This window comes from Lepisosteus oculatus, chromosome 11 (assembly GCF_040954835.1).
Source record: "Lepisosteus oculatus isolate fLepOcu1 chromosome 11, fLepOcu1.hap2, whole genome shotgun sequence".
Taxonomy (NCBI): domain Eukaryota; kingdom Metazoa; phylum Chordata; class Actinopteri; order Semionotiformes; family Lepisosteidae; genus Lepisosteus; species Lepisosteus oculatus.
The window spans coordinates 7,886,733-7,907,718 of NC_090706.1; the positions used below are offsets into that span (position 1 = coordinate 7,886,733).

The 20,986-nt window shown below is 40.1% G+C and overlaps 2 protein-coding genes across 4 annotated transcripts in view; one reads left to right on the plus strand and one right to left on the minus strand.

Moving 5' to 3' along the window:
• znf593 (zinc finger protein 593) lies at positions 1-6,419 on the minus strand. Of its 3 annotated transcripts, none has more exons than XM_015348561.2 (4): positions 6,286-6,419; positions 2,486-2,687; positions 1,612-1,674; positions 1-800 (listed from the first exon to the last, which is right to left on the minus strand). In XM_015348561.2, exons 2-4 carry the CDS (start codon positions 2,683-2,685, stop codon positions 674-676), a joined length of 390 nt encoding a protein of 129 aa, XP_015204047.1. In that variant the 5' UTR covers positions 2,686-2,687; positions 6,286-6,419; the 3' UTR covers positions 1-673. The 3 variants fall into 3 exon arrangements, with proteins under 3 accessions (XP_015204047.1, XP_015204048.1, XP_006631343.1); XM_015348562.2 differs by lacking the exon at positions 6,286-6,419 and adding an exon at positions 5,739-5,843; XM_006631280.3 differs by lacking the exon at positions 6,286-6,419 and adding an exon at positions 3,490-3,590.
• Positions 5,732-20,986, plus strand: part of rlf (RLF zinc finger) — a 27,257-nt gene continuing 12,002 nt past the window's right edge. Inside the window, exon 1 of the mRNA XM_015348558.2 lies at positions 5,732-5,981. Coding sequence (XP_015204044.2) covers positions 5,802-5,981 — 180 coding nt within the window. The 5' untranslated portion in view covers positions 5,732-5,801. The remainder of the gene's footprint in view (positions 5,982-20,986) is intronic.

Genomic DNA, 20,986 nt, shown 5'->3' on the forward strand with positions numbered 1-20,986 from the left:
TTAAAACCTGGACATTTTCTGATTTATTTTACTGCCTGTATACACACATTCCACAGGAGATCTTGCTGCCTAGGAGACCACGATGCTTGTTCTTTAGGGCAGTTCCTCCTTGCTGAGCCAACACATCCCCTGTTTACAAACATCCTAGCGGGGGCATTTTGTACCAGGCGCTTCTTTGCAAATTATTAAAGGCAGGTAGGAGATCACACTAATTTTAAAAGCACCTCCTGCTTGGAGAGGCATGTCTGGTGACAGTAGTTCAGGTGGGTATCACCATATCATCCATGCCATAAATACAAAAATTTGATTTGAACACAAAACAGATTTTGCAACCATTCCACGAAAGACTGCAAAGAAGAGAACAACATTACATTTATTTCCTTCCAGTCCTTTCTTGAGCAGTCCCAGTGAACTAACTGTGCCACAGCTATGCACACAACATTTATCAGCTACAGCACATTCAATTTATAAGATGTGTGGTGTTGTTCAAATATACTGTATAAATATTTTGTCAAATTTCAAATCTATTAATAACCCCCCCCTCCCCTTCTTCTCCCCCTGAGAAAGTAGCAGGAGGCACATCACATGGAAAGAAATTAGGTGTGTTGTTATTATAATGGAAGGATGAGGCCAGGAGAACAGTCCGTCAAGACTGATGAGGAGGCGGGGCTGTTCAGTTCATATCCTCCTCCACAGGCTGAGTGTGAACTTCCACAGCTTTAGGTGGGATGTAAGAGCCCATTCCTGCAGCTCTCTCTGCCTCTGCCTGGGTGTAGGGCTCTTCTCTGAGCTGTTTCAACCTGTGGGGATAAACACAGTGACACCCATGTCATGGCAGCACAAGTGTTATGACCAGAGGAACCATAAAAGCAAGCCACAGGACAACGACTGAATAGCAGAAACTGTTTCTTTCTTTCCCAAATCACAAAACACACAGTTACACATCTGGTTTTCACACCTAAACACTCTAACCTGCACTATTCAATCACTATGAAAGCAAATAGTGAAAAGCAAATAATGAAAGCACTATGAAAGCAAGCAGTCAACATTCCACTGTCTTCTGTAAAACTCTGACCAAGTTGTGCACATCTCAGAGTATCACCACACAAAACACAGAGCAAACAAGTCTGTCTACTGCTATGTCATGGTTTGTAGAACAAGTACTTTTTATAAAGTCGTGCAGAATCAACTCTTAATATTTTGACTTAAGATTCCAAGAATATTAGATCAAAAGATTTGGTTAAACAAGCAGAGAATCTACACAAATCCCATCCTTGCATTTGCAGGTCTTTGTGCAATGTCGTAGATGAATGTATTTTTTTGTTTCCAAAAACATAAAATGCATGGTATTATACTGTGACTCAGGATTGAAATACTCAAGCAAAGAAATCAATGTTTAAACTTTTTAAAATACATATTTATTTTTAATATTTTAAAAATTAATCCAGAATTAAAAACATGTTACTCATAGGGACTAAAGGTTTTCCACACTGTGCAGCATTTCTCTTAAATGTTTTTGTTGTTTCTTTCCCAGATTTATTAAAGTATTTTGTGGTAAAACATCTTAGAATCCAAATACTGTAAATCAAAAAACAGTCACGATCGCACTACCTCCTCTTGTGGACTTTGGTCTTGAAGTGCTCTTTCAGGGTTTTGAGATCAACGAAGTATCGCCTGGATCAAACACCAAAAACAAAACAAGCAAGATTTCAGGTCCGGCATCGCTCTGGATCAGCTCTGACTTGTCACATAGGGGATTTACCTCAATTCTCTTCAGGAGTAAAGCCAACTCACCCCTCTGCTAGAGACATACCTTCATATTATCCCTCCATCCATTTTCTAACCACTTCATCCAATTCAGGATCGCCCTAGGAGCCGGAGCCTATCCCAGCAAGCAACTGGCCCAAGGCAGGATACACCCTGGATGGGATACAGGTCTACTGCAGGGCACACACACAGACATGCACGCACTCTCACTAGGGGGATTTTCCCAGAAGCCTACCCGTCTTTGGTCTGTGAGAGGAAACATACATGCCAGCAGCCACATCACCCTGCAACTCACAATTGACAGCCCATTGAAGCTAAACAGGTGAGAGCCTGGCCAGTACCTAGACAGGAGCCCTCTTGGGAAAAACTAAGGTTGCTGCTGGAAGAGGAATTAGTGGGGTCATAATAATCCTCATCGCTCTGTTCTCCTCCCCACTGAGAGCTGGGGTGTGGTGAGTGTACTGGAGCACTATGGCTGCTGCTGCATCATCCAGGTGGGGGCTGCACATTGATGGTGGTGGTGGAGGGGATTATTACCTGTAAAGCGCTTTGAGTGGAGTGTCCAGAAAAGCGCTATATAAGTGTAAGCAATTATTATTATACAAACTGCATAGTGCCCTAGTGCTACGAGGCAGCAATGTTAACCACTGCGCCAACTTTTTCAAGCAAAGCCCAAGGCGATGCAATAATTCAGTCCAGAGAATCGGCGCACACTCACGCGCAGTGCAGACAGTAGTGCTGAGCGTTCCCTGTGACGTCATAGTCGACCTCCTGATTCAGCAGCTTGTCTGCGTTCCCAGCCCTCATGTCCTCGTGGATCTGATCCAGGTCCTTTGTCCTGCGCTTGGTCTTCCACAGCTTCGCAATGTTCTTCTTCTTGTCGCTCTTGTGGTTTCCAGTGCTCTTGGACTTGCCCATGGCTAGGTCATGCACACAACGACAACACGACGGCAGCATGAACACGATCCCGGATACGGGACTCAATTTTTTTAAAAGTCAGATTGGGATAATGGGATAATTCCAGCTAAATGTTTTATCAATAACACTTTATTGATAAAACACGAACACAGGTGCCATCTGGTATTTTGCTCGAGAAAACACAACATACTGCTCGAGAAAACACAACATACTGGTGTTCGAGACAACAACTGGGGCGGAGTGGGGGCACTGTGGCTAAGGATCTGCGCCTGTGGCTTGAAGGTTGCCGGTTCAAATCCCGCAGCCGGCAGATATCCTACTCAGTTGGGCCCCTAAGCAAGGCGTGCTGGGGTATGCAAAAAGACAAATTCCTAATGCAAGAAACTGTATATGGCCAAAAAAGTGATCTGATCTTAACATCTCAGTGGGTGGACCTTGGAACCATGCTGGAGGAGTAGTTAGGAAATCGATTAATTTGATCAGAATCTGATGAGATATAAGGTGCAAACACTGCTGTCAGTACGTTAGTTACCTCCATTAGTTAATGTAGGATCAACAGCTATGGGGAAAATAACCATTTATATTTATATACAGCGGTTTTCTTTAATCCCTCTGTAACAAATACATGCAGTCAAGAAATGGAAATTAGGGTAGCAAAGTTTAAGACAGTTGTGGTCGGTTACAGCAAGCGAAACAACGAATTTCGCAATCCAGTCTTCAGATCGCTAATTTACGTTAGCGTTTTGTCTCGTTTAATATCAACAGACGTCTAAAACCAGCCTTATAAAAACAGAAATAGTCTACCTTTATAATCCTCTGCTCCACCAACCTCACTTTTCCCCAGTTTTTCACACAACACACGTGTTTACCTTCCAACCTCCACATGACTCCTTCCGGGTCAAATCACAACGTAGCCATAAACTATTTTCTCCCCATAGAAATATCTGCGCTACTACCGAAAGGGGGCAGATTAGGCTCTGCTTAACTGTAGAACTGTTTACAATTTTGTGGACGAAAGATAACTTTTTGCTGTATACCCGCAGCTATGGTATTAAAAATGGGATTTACCATTAAATACATCGTTATTACTATATATCTCCGTACTCTTTGGAAATGAATATCCCGCAAAAACGTTAAATTAAATAATCTTTTACCTATACCAATTCTGCCAAATCGCACTAGACAAGTGCTGTCGATCTCACAGCAAGGACCAAATTTCACGAAACCTCTCAAAATAGTTGTAAAGCACCGTGTTCCCTGAACTACATGCCGGGATAATTAGATACTTTTACATTATTTTAAATATTATATAATTATCCACTGGTATAATTAATTATAATTTCAATCCACAAACCCAAGCAGATATTCCTCTTATTAATGCGCGTGGATTTCCGCGTTCAACGTTGTTGCCCTGGATTTGCGAGTGTGTTTTACTTTTGCGATAGCTTTTAAAGGGTATTGAAATGGTCAGACTTTGATTCAAAGTTTGAAGATCTGTTGTTCAAAGGATGGATTGTTAAAGCGCTGCTGCTGGTGAATCTGTGAGGTGCAGAGCAGAAAGGTCTTCAGCTGTGTTGTGAAACACTGTGCTCTGCCTAGCGGGTAGTAGCTGCTTGGGGCTTTGAGCTTCTCTCTCTGGTGTTTCACTGCAGGGACTCAGACTAAATTCGCATTTTCCCACTACTGACACCAATGGGACAATTTTCAAGACAAGTTCGGCGGAAGGCATCCAACAATAACAGCACTCAAGGTTAGCTGAGAAATTAAAGCACAACCTTATAGAAAACGAAGAAACGGGGATGTGATACACAGAATATCCAAACCTGCAAAGGACTTCCATATTTATAGCTCCCTGATGTTTTTTGAGAAAAACAAAAACAAAATGCGAGCTGTCTTTTGTTAGGAATTTGCAAGCCAACTCTTGCCAAGCTGATCCCAGCATTGTTTAATTCCTTAGCAAGAAGCCTTCACTTCATCTGTGTTTTTAGTAAGCCCCCCTCATACAAACCTCTCCAGGCCTGCCTGAGTTCCAACTGTCACTCCTGTGGCTACTTCTCACATGAAAATTAAACACATGATTCAAATGTTTCCTGACTCACTACGTTTCATTAATGGCCATTTTGAGCATTTCTAAAGACTCAAATTTATTTTGGACGTATACGGTCAGAAAAACGTGTTTTTAACATGTGCTGAATGCTGCTCCAATCCCTGATGAAGTTTTTTCAAGAAACATTGTGGAGAGGTAGAAATAGACAAGAAAGGTGTTTTTTCTAAAGACATGGGGGCTATCAGCAGTGAAATGCAAATCATTGATCTTGTCAAAGTAAAAGAGAACTTTCCAAAAATGGGTTAATCACAACATTTGACAGAAATCGGTACCATTGGATACCCTTTTCTATAAGTAGATAAAGCACTTCTCTGTCTCTGGGCCCATCTATAACGTTGAATATATTTTCGTATTTCCGTGAGTTTTATAGACATAGATCTGACATTTATCTTGTGGAAAATAAATAAAGGTATTAAACCACAAAAAAAAGCTGTGGTACACTAGAATCGAGTTTAGTTTTTATGCACAGACAAAAAAAAAAGAGTCAGATTAAAGTTTATAAATGGATTCAATGTAGTTAATATTCCTGACATAACTGCAAAGTTTGTCTGCAATCATCACACATAAAAAGTGTTATGTGACTCATCTCTTCAGTAAAAGTGTCGAACACTGGGGCAGCTGATAGGAGTAGCTCCAACCACAGATTTCATATCATTTGCATATAAATGATTACCGTCGCTTAAAGCGGAATTACTTGTGAACCAGACTTTAAAAAGGACGTGTTCTTCAGACCGTGCTTCGTTACACAAAGGGTTGTGGGTGTTTGGAGCAAGACGTCAACATCTATCTAATCATAAAACGTAGATTCTGCCGACCTCGTATAAAACAAAGACGACGATCCAGCCAGCAGACTCAAGCCTGAACGTCGACATCGTTAAAAACGACAAGTTTAAAAAAAAAAAAGTGTGTGTCTGTGTGGTGGTGAGGGAGAGAAGCGCTGCTGTACCTGAAGCCGTCCCGCAGCGGGTCACGTGACGTGAGTGCGTACGCGCCGTGGCTGACAGTGAAGATGGCGGACGGGGAGGGAGGCAGCAGGCTGGATGGTAGGGCTCGGCCGCAAGACGCGGGCGAGCACTCTCTCTGCGCCATGGACAGCTTACTGGACACGCTGGGCGGGCTGGAGGACGAGCTACGCGGGCAGGGGGTCTCGGAAACCTCCACCGCCGAGTACTGCAACCGCTTCTGCCAGGTAACGGCTGAAACGCGCACACACAAAAAAAAAAAAACGGGATGTTTTGGCTCGCGTACGCGGAGGAGAGAAACTGCAGGGCCGAGAGACAGGAAGGCGGCGGGCGGGGGGGATCGCAGCTAGAGACTTGTTTTTTTTCTTTTTGTAATGGCAGGCGGCCCCGCTAGGGAAACAAAGGGACGTGCATGTCGTATTTCGCCAAGAGGGTGCTGAGATGGGGGGCTCGATCCCTGAAGGGAAGATGTTTTCACATGAAATACCCGGGGTTTGCGTGCTGGTGTCGGGGACGGCTGTGGTCTCCTACCTTAGTAACCGATGGGTCGCGGAAAGGGACTTAACGTTTCTTATTTTTTGTCCGAGACGGAAACATTTTTTTTTCTTCTCCCGGGTTAAAAAATTTCAATTTGAAGCCCAACGTAGCGGTAAATAGCCCAGCGCTCACCCCTCTCTGTTAAAACTAAAATGTGTAAAGTATCAAATTGTAGGGGCGGGGCAGCATCTTGTTGGTCCTGCACGCACGCACACACACGCCGTATTTATTTTGAGATGCAGTAGCTTATGCGGTGATATCAGAGTCTTTTAAACGTGGGGTTTAAGAAACCCGGTGCAATACTTCAGACAGAGTGGCGGTGCCCGTTTCTATGCAATCTTAAAAAACAGGCGTCGATTGCTGTCGAACAGGTATTACGATTGCACGATCTACGTATACAAACCCCTGGTCGTACTGGACCTGTAACTCTGGTTTGCTTTGAGCCACGGGTCCCCCAATTGCTGGGATGAGCTGAAAAAGTGGCAGTCCGGCCAATAAACCAATAAACAATAAACCGGCGCGTTTGAAGGCATCTTTGACGATAGTGCTTAGGTGTGTAACGAACAGTGGACGTAGAGTTCACATTTAGTCGTTGTACAAAACTAAAAGGTGTCCAATGACGTCACTTGACAGCGGATTGAATCATTTCAGTAATAATAGCAGAGTCGTTACTTTAAATACCTTCTACTATGGATAAAGCAAAATGGTAAGTTCTGTATGTTTTTATAAATTAAACTCGTTAGCGCAGTTTTAGGACGATAAATATACATTTCACAATAAACATTAGCTATGCATGAGCACCTAGCCCAGTCGGCACAAAGAGCCACTCGATGATTGATTTGATTTTATAACAAGGGCTCCTTTTTATATCTGACCTCCAAACGTTGTAATATTATTTCTCTTGCCATTTTGCCTAGATGTGCAGATTGCATGTTGAAAACATGCCTGTTTGGGTCAGTGCATGTCGTTTATAGAAATCAGGAAGTGCTTAATGGAGTTCAAGACTAATGTGAGGAGCATTTTATTAAGAAAAGAGGCGTATCCCTAGAAGCTTTGATTTGAATCCGACCAAAATCTCTGTCCAGATTTCAAACAGTTAACAGTTATGAGAAGTTTATAGAAAATTAAGATAAAAGCAACAAGTCTTGGTAGATGCGTTAAGCAATTGTTTCGTCTTTGTGCTTTAAGAATAGTCTGCAGCCTACTCACAGAAAAATAAGTCTATAGTATTGCAGTGGTACTGAGAGTTTGAAAAACACGGTAATAGGACATTCTCAGCTGTCTAGGTTGTATACCTATTTGAACAACCTTTCAAGGTATTGTATGTTTAAATGGAGTATAATTGACATGCACTGAAACAGCATTTATATATGCATGCAGAAATGTGTCATGCAGACTTCTTGGTGGAGCATTAGGTAGCATATAATGCACTGTCACAGTCATTTCAAGACTCATGTATAAATTGGAAGTCATGAAACATGGTGACTTGAAAAATGCATTACTCCTGAGATGAAGTGGAGGCTGACATGTTGACTGCCAGTCTTGTTTTTTGTAACGCTTATGATCATATTGAGCTCATCTCAATATTAATCTTGTTTATTTTCTTTAATCCATTGTAATTGATTATGTTCCATGTTTTTAGAATTGTTCCTGCTAAACGCAGAAAGCACATGAGATATAAGAGAACACCCTACTAGTCTCATTACTGTCTTTGCCAGAATTGCTAAGACCTTTTTAAAAGCTGCATATAAATATTCTGTTCTCTGTAAAGTGCATCTTGTTTATGAGAATGCTTGGTTTTCATGTGAAATGTGTTCACACGCTAGTTCCATAAGCCTTTGTACTGTATTTAGTTACTTCGAAGAATCTGCTTTCTTTTAGCACTCTTTTCCTTTTGCTGCTGTTGTAGGGGCCAGCACATTTCCTGAATGTGCTTCTCCTTTTTTATCCTCTGATATCGTGTTGTTCTATTTCAGTAGTAATTACACAGCCCAGCTGCTCACAGCTTCACCACGCTCAAATTCGCAGTCCTTCTCCTTGCTGTGGGATAGTGTGTGTTACTGGGGGGATTGTCTGATCTTGTGGCCTATAGACACATTTACACAAAGAAAGGGAAATGCTGCTCACCTACAGTAGCTCATGGTTTTACCTTTATATGAACAACCTGTGCTTAAACTCAAGTGTTAAAGCCTTTCCCAGTTTGAAAACCTCATTAGGAATTGAGAGTGAACTTACTGCTTGGATGCCTTTTGACTGTTCAGTCTACCCCTCAGTGAGTTGCTCTGCTTCAGAGAAAACAATATCAATAGTTTCGAATTGAATTAAATTGGAAGGGGGAAATTGCTGTAGTCATAGGTTCAACTAAGTTGCTTTGCTATATTCAGCCCTTTTCCATTCCATTTATTTTAATGTCTTAAGTTAAGATGATTTTTTTTTTCTTATTTAGGGTACATGCAGCAGATAGTGTCTCAAACAGTATGTTAATTTGGCAATCGGTTTGTCCTAAATTAAGAAGTGCTATATATTTTTGAAGAGTAATAAACCAAAGATGCAAAATGTAAGAGTGCAGAAATCGAGAACTACTTGTTCAACAAAAAATATTGCATGCCTCTTACTTCTGGAATCAAATGGATGGCATTTTCACTTTGCTCAAAGTGTAAGATTACTGGGATAGGAAGATGTGAGCCATTAACAAACAAGCTAGGATCACTGCAGGTGATCAACCTTGATAAGCCTGTAGGAAGGCTACAGAGGTGCTACATGCTTGAACCTTTTGTTCTAAAGCAAACATCCAAATTGTGCTTTAAGTAAGAAAATTGTTACTTTATGCAGACTCACTTCATTAAAAGAAAAGTTGCACTCACACATTCAGTGCACATTATTGTGTCCTTTTTTAATAATTTTTCAGTGTTCATTTTTTGGTATTTGTGGTTGAAATAGTTCCACTGTCGTACAGAAGCTGCTTGGACACAGCATATCGTTTATTTGTTTAGTAGCTCTGAGCCAGCTTAACTTGGCATTGGTGTGGAGCAGTGGTGAGGGTTCTGGATTTAAATCCTGTGTGAGGCACTGCTGTTGAAGCCATGAGAGAGGTACTTCACCTGAATTGTTCCAGTTAAATACCCAGCTTTATAAATAGGTACAAATGTAAATCACTTTGGATAAAAGCGTGAGCCAAATTAGTAGTATTATGACGTACAAAATGAATTTTACATTAGGTAAGTAACAATCTTGTACATACAGCACACTACTCAAATTAAAAAAAATGTCCAGTACAAGCTAAAAGTGCACAGCAAGTGCTGGGCTAGGCAAAACAAGAATAATAAGAATTATAGTGGTATACAGTCATTGGGATGCCAAGCTGTGAAGAAGCCTGTCTGGTAGCTTCTTCTTCATGTCCACAGTAAACAGGGCTATAAGCCGATCACACGTCCAGCTTGAGAGTCAAGGACACATTGAGGAATGTAACTGAGAGCCGAGTGATCAGGTTCCCCTGTGTTTTTCCTCTCTTGGGTAAATGCTTGGTTAAGCCAGTCGAATATTGCTGCAGAAATATTTGAATGTGTCAACTTAGAGCCATCTGAGAGCTCTCCGAGCTTGACTTTTTTTACTAATCGCCTTTGGCTACTGAGCAAAAATGTGCCAGCCAGAGCAAAAGTGTTACTAGTCAGCATCTTATTTTTAATAGTAATGTTGCTTTATGTATTTTTTGTATTTATGTATAGAACAGTTGGGAAAATAGGTTTTATCCTTTGATGCTTGCCCTGCTGTGTACTCTCACTGCCACCTTTTATAGCTTTATGGGTGGAGTGATCTGGTCTTTTCCTTAGTGTTGATTATCAATATGTAATGTATGTTATAATATTTGAAATATTGCCAGTATATCAACCCATTTAAGCCTCCAAAGCCATTACTGTTGCAATTGTTGTGTGGTGTAATAGAATATAATGCAATTTGGCAAGGGTGTAGTACTAAATTATAATTTCGGTAATTTAATTTAAAAAGTATAAAATGTTTCAAATGCATAGGAGGTTTTGACAATACTCATAATTCTCTTATGTCTGAGTTATTGAGTCAAACAGTGTACTACTGTATATAAAGCAAATATCTGATACTTATTGCAGCAGGAATGCGTTTTACCCCTTCAGGAAGTAGGTGATTAACTATGGCAGCCAGTGGGCTGCTATGAGCATCCACAGTTTAATAATATAATTTACCCTGTGAAGGATTGTCAGACCAAAGAAGATACATTTTTATCAGACTTCATTAAACTTTAAAACATTTCCTTGCAATATATTCTCTGTCTACCTTATGTATATTAATCTTCTTAAGAAGATTTAAAGAGTTTTACAATTCTGCATGAACTCAGGTGCCTGTATGGTTTTTCTCTGCCAGTTCTGTTCTGAAAAATTTATATTTGGTCACAACTTAGAGGGCCTTTTGAATAGCTGATGTTCCTGGAGAAACAGGTGCAGTCTGATGCGGTAGAGTAAGGTTTCTATGCAAATTAATTGATGCCAATGAGTGTTATGTAAATTATTTTTGAGGTGCAGTAACCAATTCATCCAATTCATCCCAATTAATCCCAAAAAGCGGCTGTTAAGATGTTCTGTAAATTGTGGCAAAATTTCCAGGCGTATTTCAGAGTTGTACAGTGTTCAGTCTTCAGAAACTTAAATGGATAAGAAAGCAGGCAGCCAAGATAGGTTTGTGAGGGAGAACCCTGCTAACCGTTAGCCGGGCTTTATGAAACTGGCCACCCAGTTTCAGGTTGAATAAAAGAATCAACAGAATGATAAACGGGTGAATTAATTTCTGGAAACTGAACTGTAAGAAGCAGAGGTTGACAATCTTAAGGAGTCATTGAGATTTTTTACTGTTGAGAATGTGGTTTAATTTCAGTTACTAAAGAATGAAAAGACTTCCCAGCAGAATCAAGGATCGTTTTTTTGTTACAGGACATAAATTGTTAATATAATTAAAATATCAGTATTAGGTCTTGCACTCCCTTAAGGCCTGGGCAGACCTGCTGTGTAGTCTCTGGGATGTAAAGAACTTCTGCGTGTCCCTGGGTGTGGGCTGTTCAGTTGGCTGCTATGAGTATCCACAGTATAATAATGTAATTTACCCTGTGAAGGGTTGTGAGATCGAGGAAAATAAAAATTTCAGTGGTAGCTTACATTTTGGTGCATGTTTATAAAATACATTATCTCTCTTGTATCTCATATCCTATACTTACATAGATTTGAAGATACTCATGCACTTGAGTGCCATCAAAATTTCTCATTTCGTCTGATAAATTCTGTCTTTCTTATAGTCTTTGAGTAATTTACTGTAGCATTGGATTTTAAGTGTAAAGAAGACAAGCATATGGGTGCAGTAATGTAGATGTATTCTTTGCCTGGCAGTTGTGCCAACTTTTGAGAATTCACTGTTGTTTGATTTAATCTGCTAAAAGTACATTCCTTTTAGGTGTTGAGTTGGGCATTTGGTGTTGCCTCAGGTTGTACTTTGAATTGTCAGTATTTTAGGCTTTAATTAAGAGTAAAAGTGACATAATCCTTACAAGCTATGAATTTCCTAGCAGCATGTCTGTTGACTATAATTTCTCTGTCAAGCGATTTTTTTTAGCAAAAATTTCAATCTCTGTTTTTTTAAGTCGTTTAATACTGTTGATTTCTTCCTTGTGTTCAGTTTCTCTTCCATGATCACAACTCTCAAAATGCTGATCAATTAAGCCATCTTTCTTAGCAGTACAAGGGAGCTCGCAACGTCTTTCATGGCTTTTGTATGAGTTGTAGACAGACATTCACATGGAATATAACATGAACTGCATCAGATTTTTTACAATAAACATGAGGTAGTTTTTTATACCATTTTCATATATATATACAATCCTTTTGCTGACTTCCATTACTATACCAGGAATTAATATTTCGCGGTGGCACTGTGGCTAAATATCTGTGCCTGTGGCTGGAAGGTTGCCGGTTCAAATGCTGCGGCCGGCAGAGGAATCTGTTGGGCCCCTGAGCAAGGCCCTTGACCCCAGCTGCTCCAGGGTTGCCATATAAATGACTGACCCTGCGCTCTGACCCCAAGCTTCTCCCTCCGTCTCTGTGCCTGTGTGTCTCATGGAGAGCAAGCTGGTGAATGCGAAAAGACAAATTCCTAATGCAAGAAATTGTATATGTCTAATAAAGTGATCTTATCTTATCTAATATCTATCATTTCCATTTATTAAAATAATCCTTGTGACACTGTTAGGATCATAGGATGATTATTCTATCTAGTAACTTGCCCTTTTGCATGTGCTTTTAGCAGTGTATTGTCATCTGCACATCTGAGAATACCAGGTTAAAAATATCAGCCTGCCATAGTGTGAAAAAACTCAATTCTGAGCTACATGTAGGTCTTGGCTGGAATTAGGTTGCCCAAGTTTAAAAAAGGTCTGTGCCAGTAATAGTGAAAACACAGCTGACTCCCACAACCAGATCAGAAATGGGAATTGAGACTGTCACACTCATCCGTTTGTAACTGGGAATCCCCAGGTGTGTCATGACATTCTCCATGCTTTGCCAAGATTTGGCAGTGTGCAGCTGGCGAGGGAGTTCTCATTTTTCTGTGTTAAGGCACCCCATGTCAATGGCTTTGTAATTGTTGGCAGTAACTGGATTACATTTAGGCTCAACTGTGCTAGTTCCAAGGACAAATAGAAACCCTTGACAGCAGAGGCCAGGTTGAGTCGTTGCTGGAGGGTCCAAGTTTGTCTTCTGAGTGTTCGATTCAGCGCGTTCTGATCAGTGGAACGGCCTGGGGACATACGCATGCGGTTTTATGATTGATGTGTCACCACGTGTAGTGGAGTATAACCAGAAAGTAGGGACATATCCAGCAAGGCTCCAGACTGCGAATAAAGTGGTTGCAAATGTGGCCACATAATGTTTGGTGACTGTTCTATAAGACTGTTTGCCTCTGGGTGACTGAGACTGAACAGCAGTGTCTTTGCCCTTTAAAAGAGGTGCAGGGACTAGTGAGCGGCTTCTTGCTAAGATTAATGGGATTCGTCCCAGTGAAAGTGGAAAATGAACATAAGGGATCATTTGCTTACCCCCCCCAGCATTAGCCAAAATCAATATTCAACCAAGTATTTTATATACCCAGAACAAAGTAGACAATGGCTCTATGAGTAAGACGTTTGTCCAGATCACTGAATCTTAAGTGCCACCATTTCTCATTGTGCATGTGACCCTCTTGAGCAGTCTTGCTTTCTTGTGACATTTCTTTTTGCTGCTCCCAAAGCTGAGGTGGAGATGTGGTCAGTGTAGCTGTGCTGGGCTCCTGACGATTGTTGTTAATTATAAAACACCAGTATGCTGTATACTTTCAGTGTGTGTTACAGGAGAGCAAGAAAAGCTGAGTCTTAGGTAATGAATTCATTGTTTAATGCAGCGAGTAAAAATTGCAAGTTCAAAACTTGTTTAAAGCTGCTTGATTGTTGATTCAAAAGTTGATCAAAATGCCTCCGAAACACACAAGGGGAGTAGAAAAGGGAAGAGTCAGTTGTGGCCACAGGCCAAGTTTTTTCAAAGTGTAGGTGACGAATGAGGCAGCAAGGCCCAATCCTGGTGCCAGTGGGCGAACAGAAACCCACAGCATCAAGGGGGGTTACCTGAAAAGGTCAGTTAAGATAAGTGGCCCTTAAATGAAAGATAGTAACCAAGACAACCATTGTTTTCCTGCAAATAAATACAGCTTCACTACAAAGGTGAGTGCTGAACTGAGGTGAATGTATCTGAGCTGCTCACTCAAGGCTAGTCTGTGTATTGTGAGCCTTGCTTGCTGTTTGCACACCACCAAGCACCCTTTTACAATGGTGCGTTTGTCAAGAGACACCAGTCTCTTCAGTCCTGTACTTGGAATTGTAAACAGTGCACCTAGAATCTCGTTATAAAACAGTGAAAACTTCTGAATATACAGTGTACTAAATGAATTAATCTATTGGGCATCAAAAAATGCATTACTTAGCAGCAAAATAACATTTTCTATTATAGGAGGTTCACTGACATTTTAACAGACAGGAAAAATTCTTTAAGCTAATTAACATTTGTCATCTACATGCTTGATCAACCAGGGGTCTAGACTAAAAAAGACACAGGATTGTAGTATCCTCTTAGAAGCAGTCTAGGCTGTACATCTGAGACTCTTGGTTGCATGATGATGTCTTGTGGGATTCTGTCCCTTTCCTTTTGTAGAGCCCAGACAAGCACCTGCCTGTTCACTGGCCTCAGAGCCCCAGATGCTGTGCCTCATCCCACCTCATGTCAGAAATGTTCAGTGGTGCCGAAACCTGACGAGTAGAACATTAACTGCATACAAGTCACAATCTCATCTCATAAGCTGTGAGATTTATGCACATTGCGCCGCCCTGCTGCAGTGTTGTTGTGTTAAGGTAACCTTGCAGAAAGGGACACAAGAGGTTCCAGGGCCGTGGCTCAATCAGTATAGTACTTCCTGGTCAGGGAGGCTGCCATTGGTCAGCTCAGGTGGAGTTCTGTCAAGCTCAGGCTCTCCTGCTCACGCCATCGTGCTCGGGTTTCCCCATCGATTATAATGCGGTATTGTGACTTGTGGTTTCATGGATCATGGCCTGTAATTGATGGGCTGTTTGCCTACGTCTGTGAGCACCCCAGATGACCAGTGTCAGTGCCAGTGTGCAGGTTTAGTCCAGTCCCTTGAGCTTATTGATTCCTTCCTTTTTTGTTTTATTTTTTAAGATTCACCAGATTTGATATTAAACACACATTTGTTAAATTATCCCATAACGTGTGCCTAATCAGCTTTCACTAATGTTGTGATTTACTACTTATACAGCAGTCAAAACCAATCAAGTGTATCGCATTTAGTCTTGACTATTCAGAGTGTTGCCAAAAACATTTAATCAATATCCAAAAATCCTAATTTTTTTCTCGCACAGCATGTATAAATAGTGACTTTTAATGCTCTCTGTTTGTTTAGATATTTTAGGAAGCTACGCTTTTTTGCACTTTTGATTCTCATTAACATGAAGCTTTCTTTAGTCCAGTATCCCTTTCAGGGGGTTAAACTAAGATTTTAGGACATAAAGGACATTTTCTTTGTCACTGACTTGTCAGTGAGTTATTTGTTGAAATATCTGGTCTCCCACCCCAGTGGTCCATTAAAGTATTTCAGTTGCACAATTCAGGATGAACTGTTTTGATTGGTGGGGGGAGGGGAGTTTTGGGAGAATACTAGGGACATGTATTAGTACTAGTATTAATAATAAAACCTAATCTTTCATTTTGTTGGATTTATTGTACGTTCTTAAACTCCTTGTATACTTGTGCTGTAATGTTGTAGTTTGAGAAGTTTTTCCGTGCTTTGAGAAACGGTGTTTTAGTGCATCTCAGTGTGGTTTCGTTGTGTAAAACTACACAGCTCTTGTTGGGCTTTGTTTTACACTAATAGGCACTGGTTTCTTTGATTTCATTGCCTTCATAGCTTAGGCTCCTGCAATCTGTGAAGTTGAATTGAACAGCTATCCAAAGAGGTTTGACTGCTTTTTTATGCTGCAGTTGGTAAGAGATAATGGCTCTGTCTTCAGATGATCTGTCATTTTCTTTTAATCATATGCCAGAATGTTGCTCATCAGTGCTATTTGAAATTTATAAAAATGAACAGTCGCTATACAGCTTTTTCAGGCAGAAGTCAAAAGGAGTTCATTAGAACTTTCTTTGAGGTGAATTATAAGCCTTTAATTTCTTATGGCCACTAGTTTCCTTTTAATCAGGTTCCAGCTTTTTGCAGGTTTCAGCTGAGCTTCAAGTGAGGTCAGGACTCATGGTCTTATCCCTGCCTGCTCTCCCTGCACTGGCTGGTGGGCATATTTTAGCAGCTGCCCTAACTTTGCTTTTAAAATGAAATCTTGACGTTTACTTGTGAATATTTAGATTTGTAAGCCTGTATTTGTAAACTGCTTACCGAAAGCCTGCCTCTTTTGAGTTTTTAGCCCTTGAGCCCTCGTCAACATTCTTAAATTGCATTTTATTGTCATGGCCTCATAAAGTCATTATTTCTATGTATATGAACTTGTTCTGATGGACCAGCTTTTCAGAAAGCATGTCATTTCGTACTGTAGGCGTCTGGGATAGGATCTGGCTTCAGGTGACCCTTGGAGGGACAGAGCAGTATCCTGAGGATGGAAATAAAAGTAATTTGGTTTCTAAAGTTCCAGTTCACAGAGGCTGTCATCTTCCTCCTCTCTCTTGCTCAGGCTTTCAAGGACTCAGCGGCTCCCTGAAGGCAGGCATGTTGCTGTAGCAACCACTCCTGTAGAATTTCAAGTGACCAGGGGCTGGCAGGAGCCATTTTCCAGACAAACCTCCTGCTAAACTTACCGGGAGGGAACAGCTGTATTGTCTCTTCCTCTGCCTAGAATTCTGCATGATAGCCTTGTGTGCACTAAAAACACAAGATGAGGACATGACACATGCCAGGAACCTTGGTAATGCTATTAGGAGGAGGCAGTTATGACCTTGCAGATCTAGTCCAAAAGCAAGCCTAGAATCTCTTGCCACTATCATATTTACAAGTGAAATACAATGTGATCAATAGAACTTCTATCCAAAATATATCCATGTATTGCAGCAGACAATAAAGCTATTCCAGGAAGCATCACAAGTACATTATATCAGAGGGCTATTATTTTGGAGCAATAATGAGGATAGGCTTAGTTTCAACTAACAGTTGTGTCCATAGAACAGGATCGTAAAGAAAATGTGTTGAGCTGGATGTTTCTGTAATTCTGCATATCTTTTACATTGGCTGACTTCATGTCTAAGGGCTGTCCTGTTACAGCAGCCATGGTTGTTACAGACCTCATGGCTTCTTTTCTTTTGAAAAGAAAAAAGGTTCATGCATCAATTTCACCTTTGTATTGGTTTGGTTTAAGTCTTCTATGGAACCCAAGCAGCATTTGATTAGTACATTTAAAGCCTAGCATATCTCTAAATATATTTGATCATGAACTAATACATACACCAGTGCCCATGCATTTTTGGAATTGAAACTGCCAGATTCATTTCTGCTTTTGAGATCAAATAGATACTGTGCTCATTTTGTAACATTTTTAGTTTCAGGATCTGACCCACTTTAAACTCAAACCTCCCTGAAATCTCTTCTGTCCTGCCTTTCCATTTTGCATAACCACTAATTTTACACCACAGATGTATAGTGAGCTTTGTACTGTGCTCTAATATCAGTTAGGGTACTATAGGGAACAGCAAAAGATGAAGTGTAGTTGTCAGCAGTCAACAAGCTTCAAAAATAAATTCTTTGAAGGTAGCAGACCAAAACACCGCAGGCAAGGCATTTTAAAGATACAAGCAATTTACAAGACGTTAAAAATATCTGAGGAAGATTAGGACACTTTCTCCACTGGGAATACAGCTCTTAAATTTAGTTTGCAAGAGCTTTGAAATAGCCTGTGCCTAGGAAAAGATTTTTTTTTACAGAAGACATCTGGGGAGTTGCAAGTGGTGATCTTGACATTTCCCTGGGTATACCTGTCTGAGTGAAAAAGCCACACAGTCTGGAGTTGCTCCCTGTGGACTACACCCAAGAGCAATGCACACTGGTTTTTCATGGCTGGAAGCTGTCTAGGCACCATTCCAGCCGACTGCCTTTCTCTCAGGTGTATAGTTGTTAGTTGCTGATAGACAGGGAGGTTCTTTTCAGCCCGTTCCTAAGTCCTAATTGAGTTGCTTTAAAATGCTCTTTTAATCGTGGAGAATTTGTATCAATTGCATTGTGTTCATGGACATTATTCTCATAGTTTGTTGTACTATGTGTGTGTACTCAAATGAATAGGTGAATGTAAAGGTTTTCCTTAACCTTTTACATGGGTATTTTAAACAGCAGAGGTGCCCTGATTGGATATTTGGGACAGGTATTTGGCTTAACATCAGTGACTTCACACTGTCTTCAGAATATACAAGATACTGACACCACTCTCCTGATCACCCGTTTGATGTGTTAAACATTAGTTTGCTTTTAGTTCAATATGGGCTGATTAGTGGATGAATTTTATATGTGTGGTTGATAATTGAAAATGTACAGTATGTCTTTTTATGCTTTGAGTCCTATTAAAATCTTCAAGGAGAAAAGACACCACTTTATGCAGACACTTAGAAGTCCCTGTTGTGATTTCTGTTTATCTCCTTCATTGTTACTTTTTGCTGTTTAATTAGTCCTAAAGCATTTAAGTGCCTGGATCGTCTTATTTTTACTCTATCTAGGTGTCATATCTGCTCTCTGCATAACTATGCATTTTAAAATGTGGGGGTGGTGGCAAATTAATATTCATAAGAACATGGATCCACACTGATCTTCCTTAAAATAGAGTATCATTTCAAATGCTGTTGAGGATAGTTACATGTTCTTTCTTTACTCTGCTTTTCTTAAACAGGGAGGCTCCTACTATAGCTATGTGTTCTATATTAGTTTATCTGCCTAGCTGTGTTTTGTCACACCCATTTGCATTTAAACACCAAAGCCGCCTGCATGCAGAAAGGAAGAATGATTGTTCTTCCTCCAGAGCCAGATTATTTTTTCGTAGCCAGCTAATTAGTGGGTGTTGTTACAATACTTCAGACATGCTGCTGCTAGTAAATGCATCACTGTTTAATCAATAAAATGTGTTGCATAGGTTTCCTGATATCAAAACTGATAATTCCATATTTAAGTCACTTTTTTGTGTGCCTCTCCTTTTTAAGGGTTTTTCATAATTTGTATTGTCAGATAAGTAGTTTGTTTCACATTTCATCTTCATTGGTTTGTATTAATTTATTAGAGGCTTATAAAGCAGTGTCTTTAAATGCATATCACTCTGCTTGACATTAAAAGAAATATTGATACGAACATCCTTTATTATGGGAATGTACATAAGCTGTATGTATCAGGTTTGTGCTAGTTTTTGTGTCGGATATGCAAACTTGGAACACAATTCTTAAAATGTGCCCCTATTAGTCTCAGAATAATTTACCACGTTTTGATTTTTTTTTCTAAAGGTTGGAATAAATTAAAAACCTAGCAAGTTGACTCTAGGTCAACCTTGAGATCAAAATGATTGCCTTTTACTGCTATGTTTTTTCTCTGTGATTCTTTGTGTTTCTTTCTTCAGGCCTAGTTGTTTTGGCAAGTACACTTTTAGTAAACTTCAGGTGCTGTCCTGTTCAGGAGTACATTACTGTGCATTTCTTTTCAAAATGTGATTAATATTGAAAAATCAAAAAGAAACAAATTTTCATACTTTAAATACACAATTTATCTATTTTTCTTACGAAAAATTGTGGAAGTTCAAGAAGGACAGAAAACCTATTTTATCAAGTGCCACATTTGTTTCTGGGTATCCATCTATCTCAGATCTTAATGAAATAAACCAGTTAATTGGATAAGTCAAATAGGCCATTGTCCCAGTACAAATTAATTGCTAACGTCTTGAAGCCAACACATTAGGACCAGGGATGCCTACCCCTGGTATGGAAGGTAACTGACCACAAAAGTCAAATATTTTGCTTATTCAGCATTAATTCTGAGCACTCAGCTGATAGCTGCGCCTGACTTTTTCAGAGGTCTTTCTCTTTCCGCTGGTACCTTAGGAAGGTAGTCCAAACATCACCACGGGCCCTGGTACCAGCTATTGTTGTAGGAGATCTCCTCTTCACAACTTTCCAGAGATTCAGGAGGAGCCCTCAAATCATTTGCTGTCTTGTTTGAGCAAGGGATACATCACATTTTGGGGTTGGATGTCCATTGTTCTGCTACTGGGTCCTCAGCCAAAGCAGTGCCTGCATGCAGTGGAATCTGTTGGACGCCAGTCATGAGCCCAGACACTTACAATAACCCCAGAGCAAAGGAAAGTCTTATCCTTATCAAGTGAGGAAACCTCACCCTGTACCCTGGGACAGCCCCAGAAAAGGGCCTGATAACAGATCCTCACTTTACAAAAGCTGTTGAGCCCACACAAATCCTGGAACGGTCTTATTTGAACACATAATGAATGGCTTATCTTTTTTTCTTGTAATTTAGAAGCAAGCCTCCTTGGGAATTCTTTACTCTAGTTCTTTAGTTCTTTTGGCTAGCATGATAGATTGACATGGAAATGTGATGTTTCTTTTGCATAGGAAACAATAAAGCTGCATCCTGCTTTTTGTGTGTTTTAGCAGCAGGTACGTTTATCAAAGAAAAAAACTTGACGGGCTTTGTGTTTTCACATTTTGACAGTTCAGATTATTTTTTTGTCTCCATAAATATGATCTCTTTTAATCCACAATATAAATATAACAGTTTTTTTTAAATGTGATTTAAGATGATTATTGTTGTTAACTTGCATATCAAATTAGAATACTAAAGGAGGTTCAAAAGAGCTGTGTAGCTTGTTTTCCATAGTATCATTAGATTTCAGAAACTCTGATGAAGTAGATCAGGAAGCCACAGTCAGTAGGCTATTTTCAATGAAAGGGTCTTTGAGGTTGTATTGGGGTGCTCATTTCTAGGTGTGCCCAATGATAATAGTGGTTCCATTGTGACATTATGATTTGTACTGGTGTGGTATTAATGTGGCTGAATTAAAGTCTAATATGAAACATGCTTATGTCTTGAAATATGTCTGGGTATT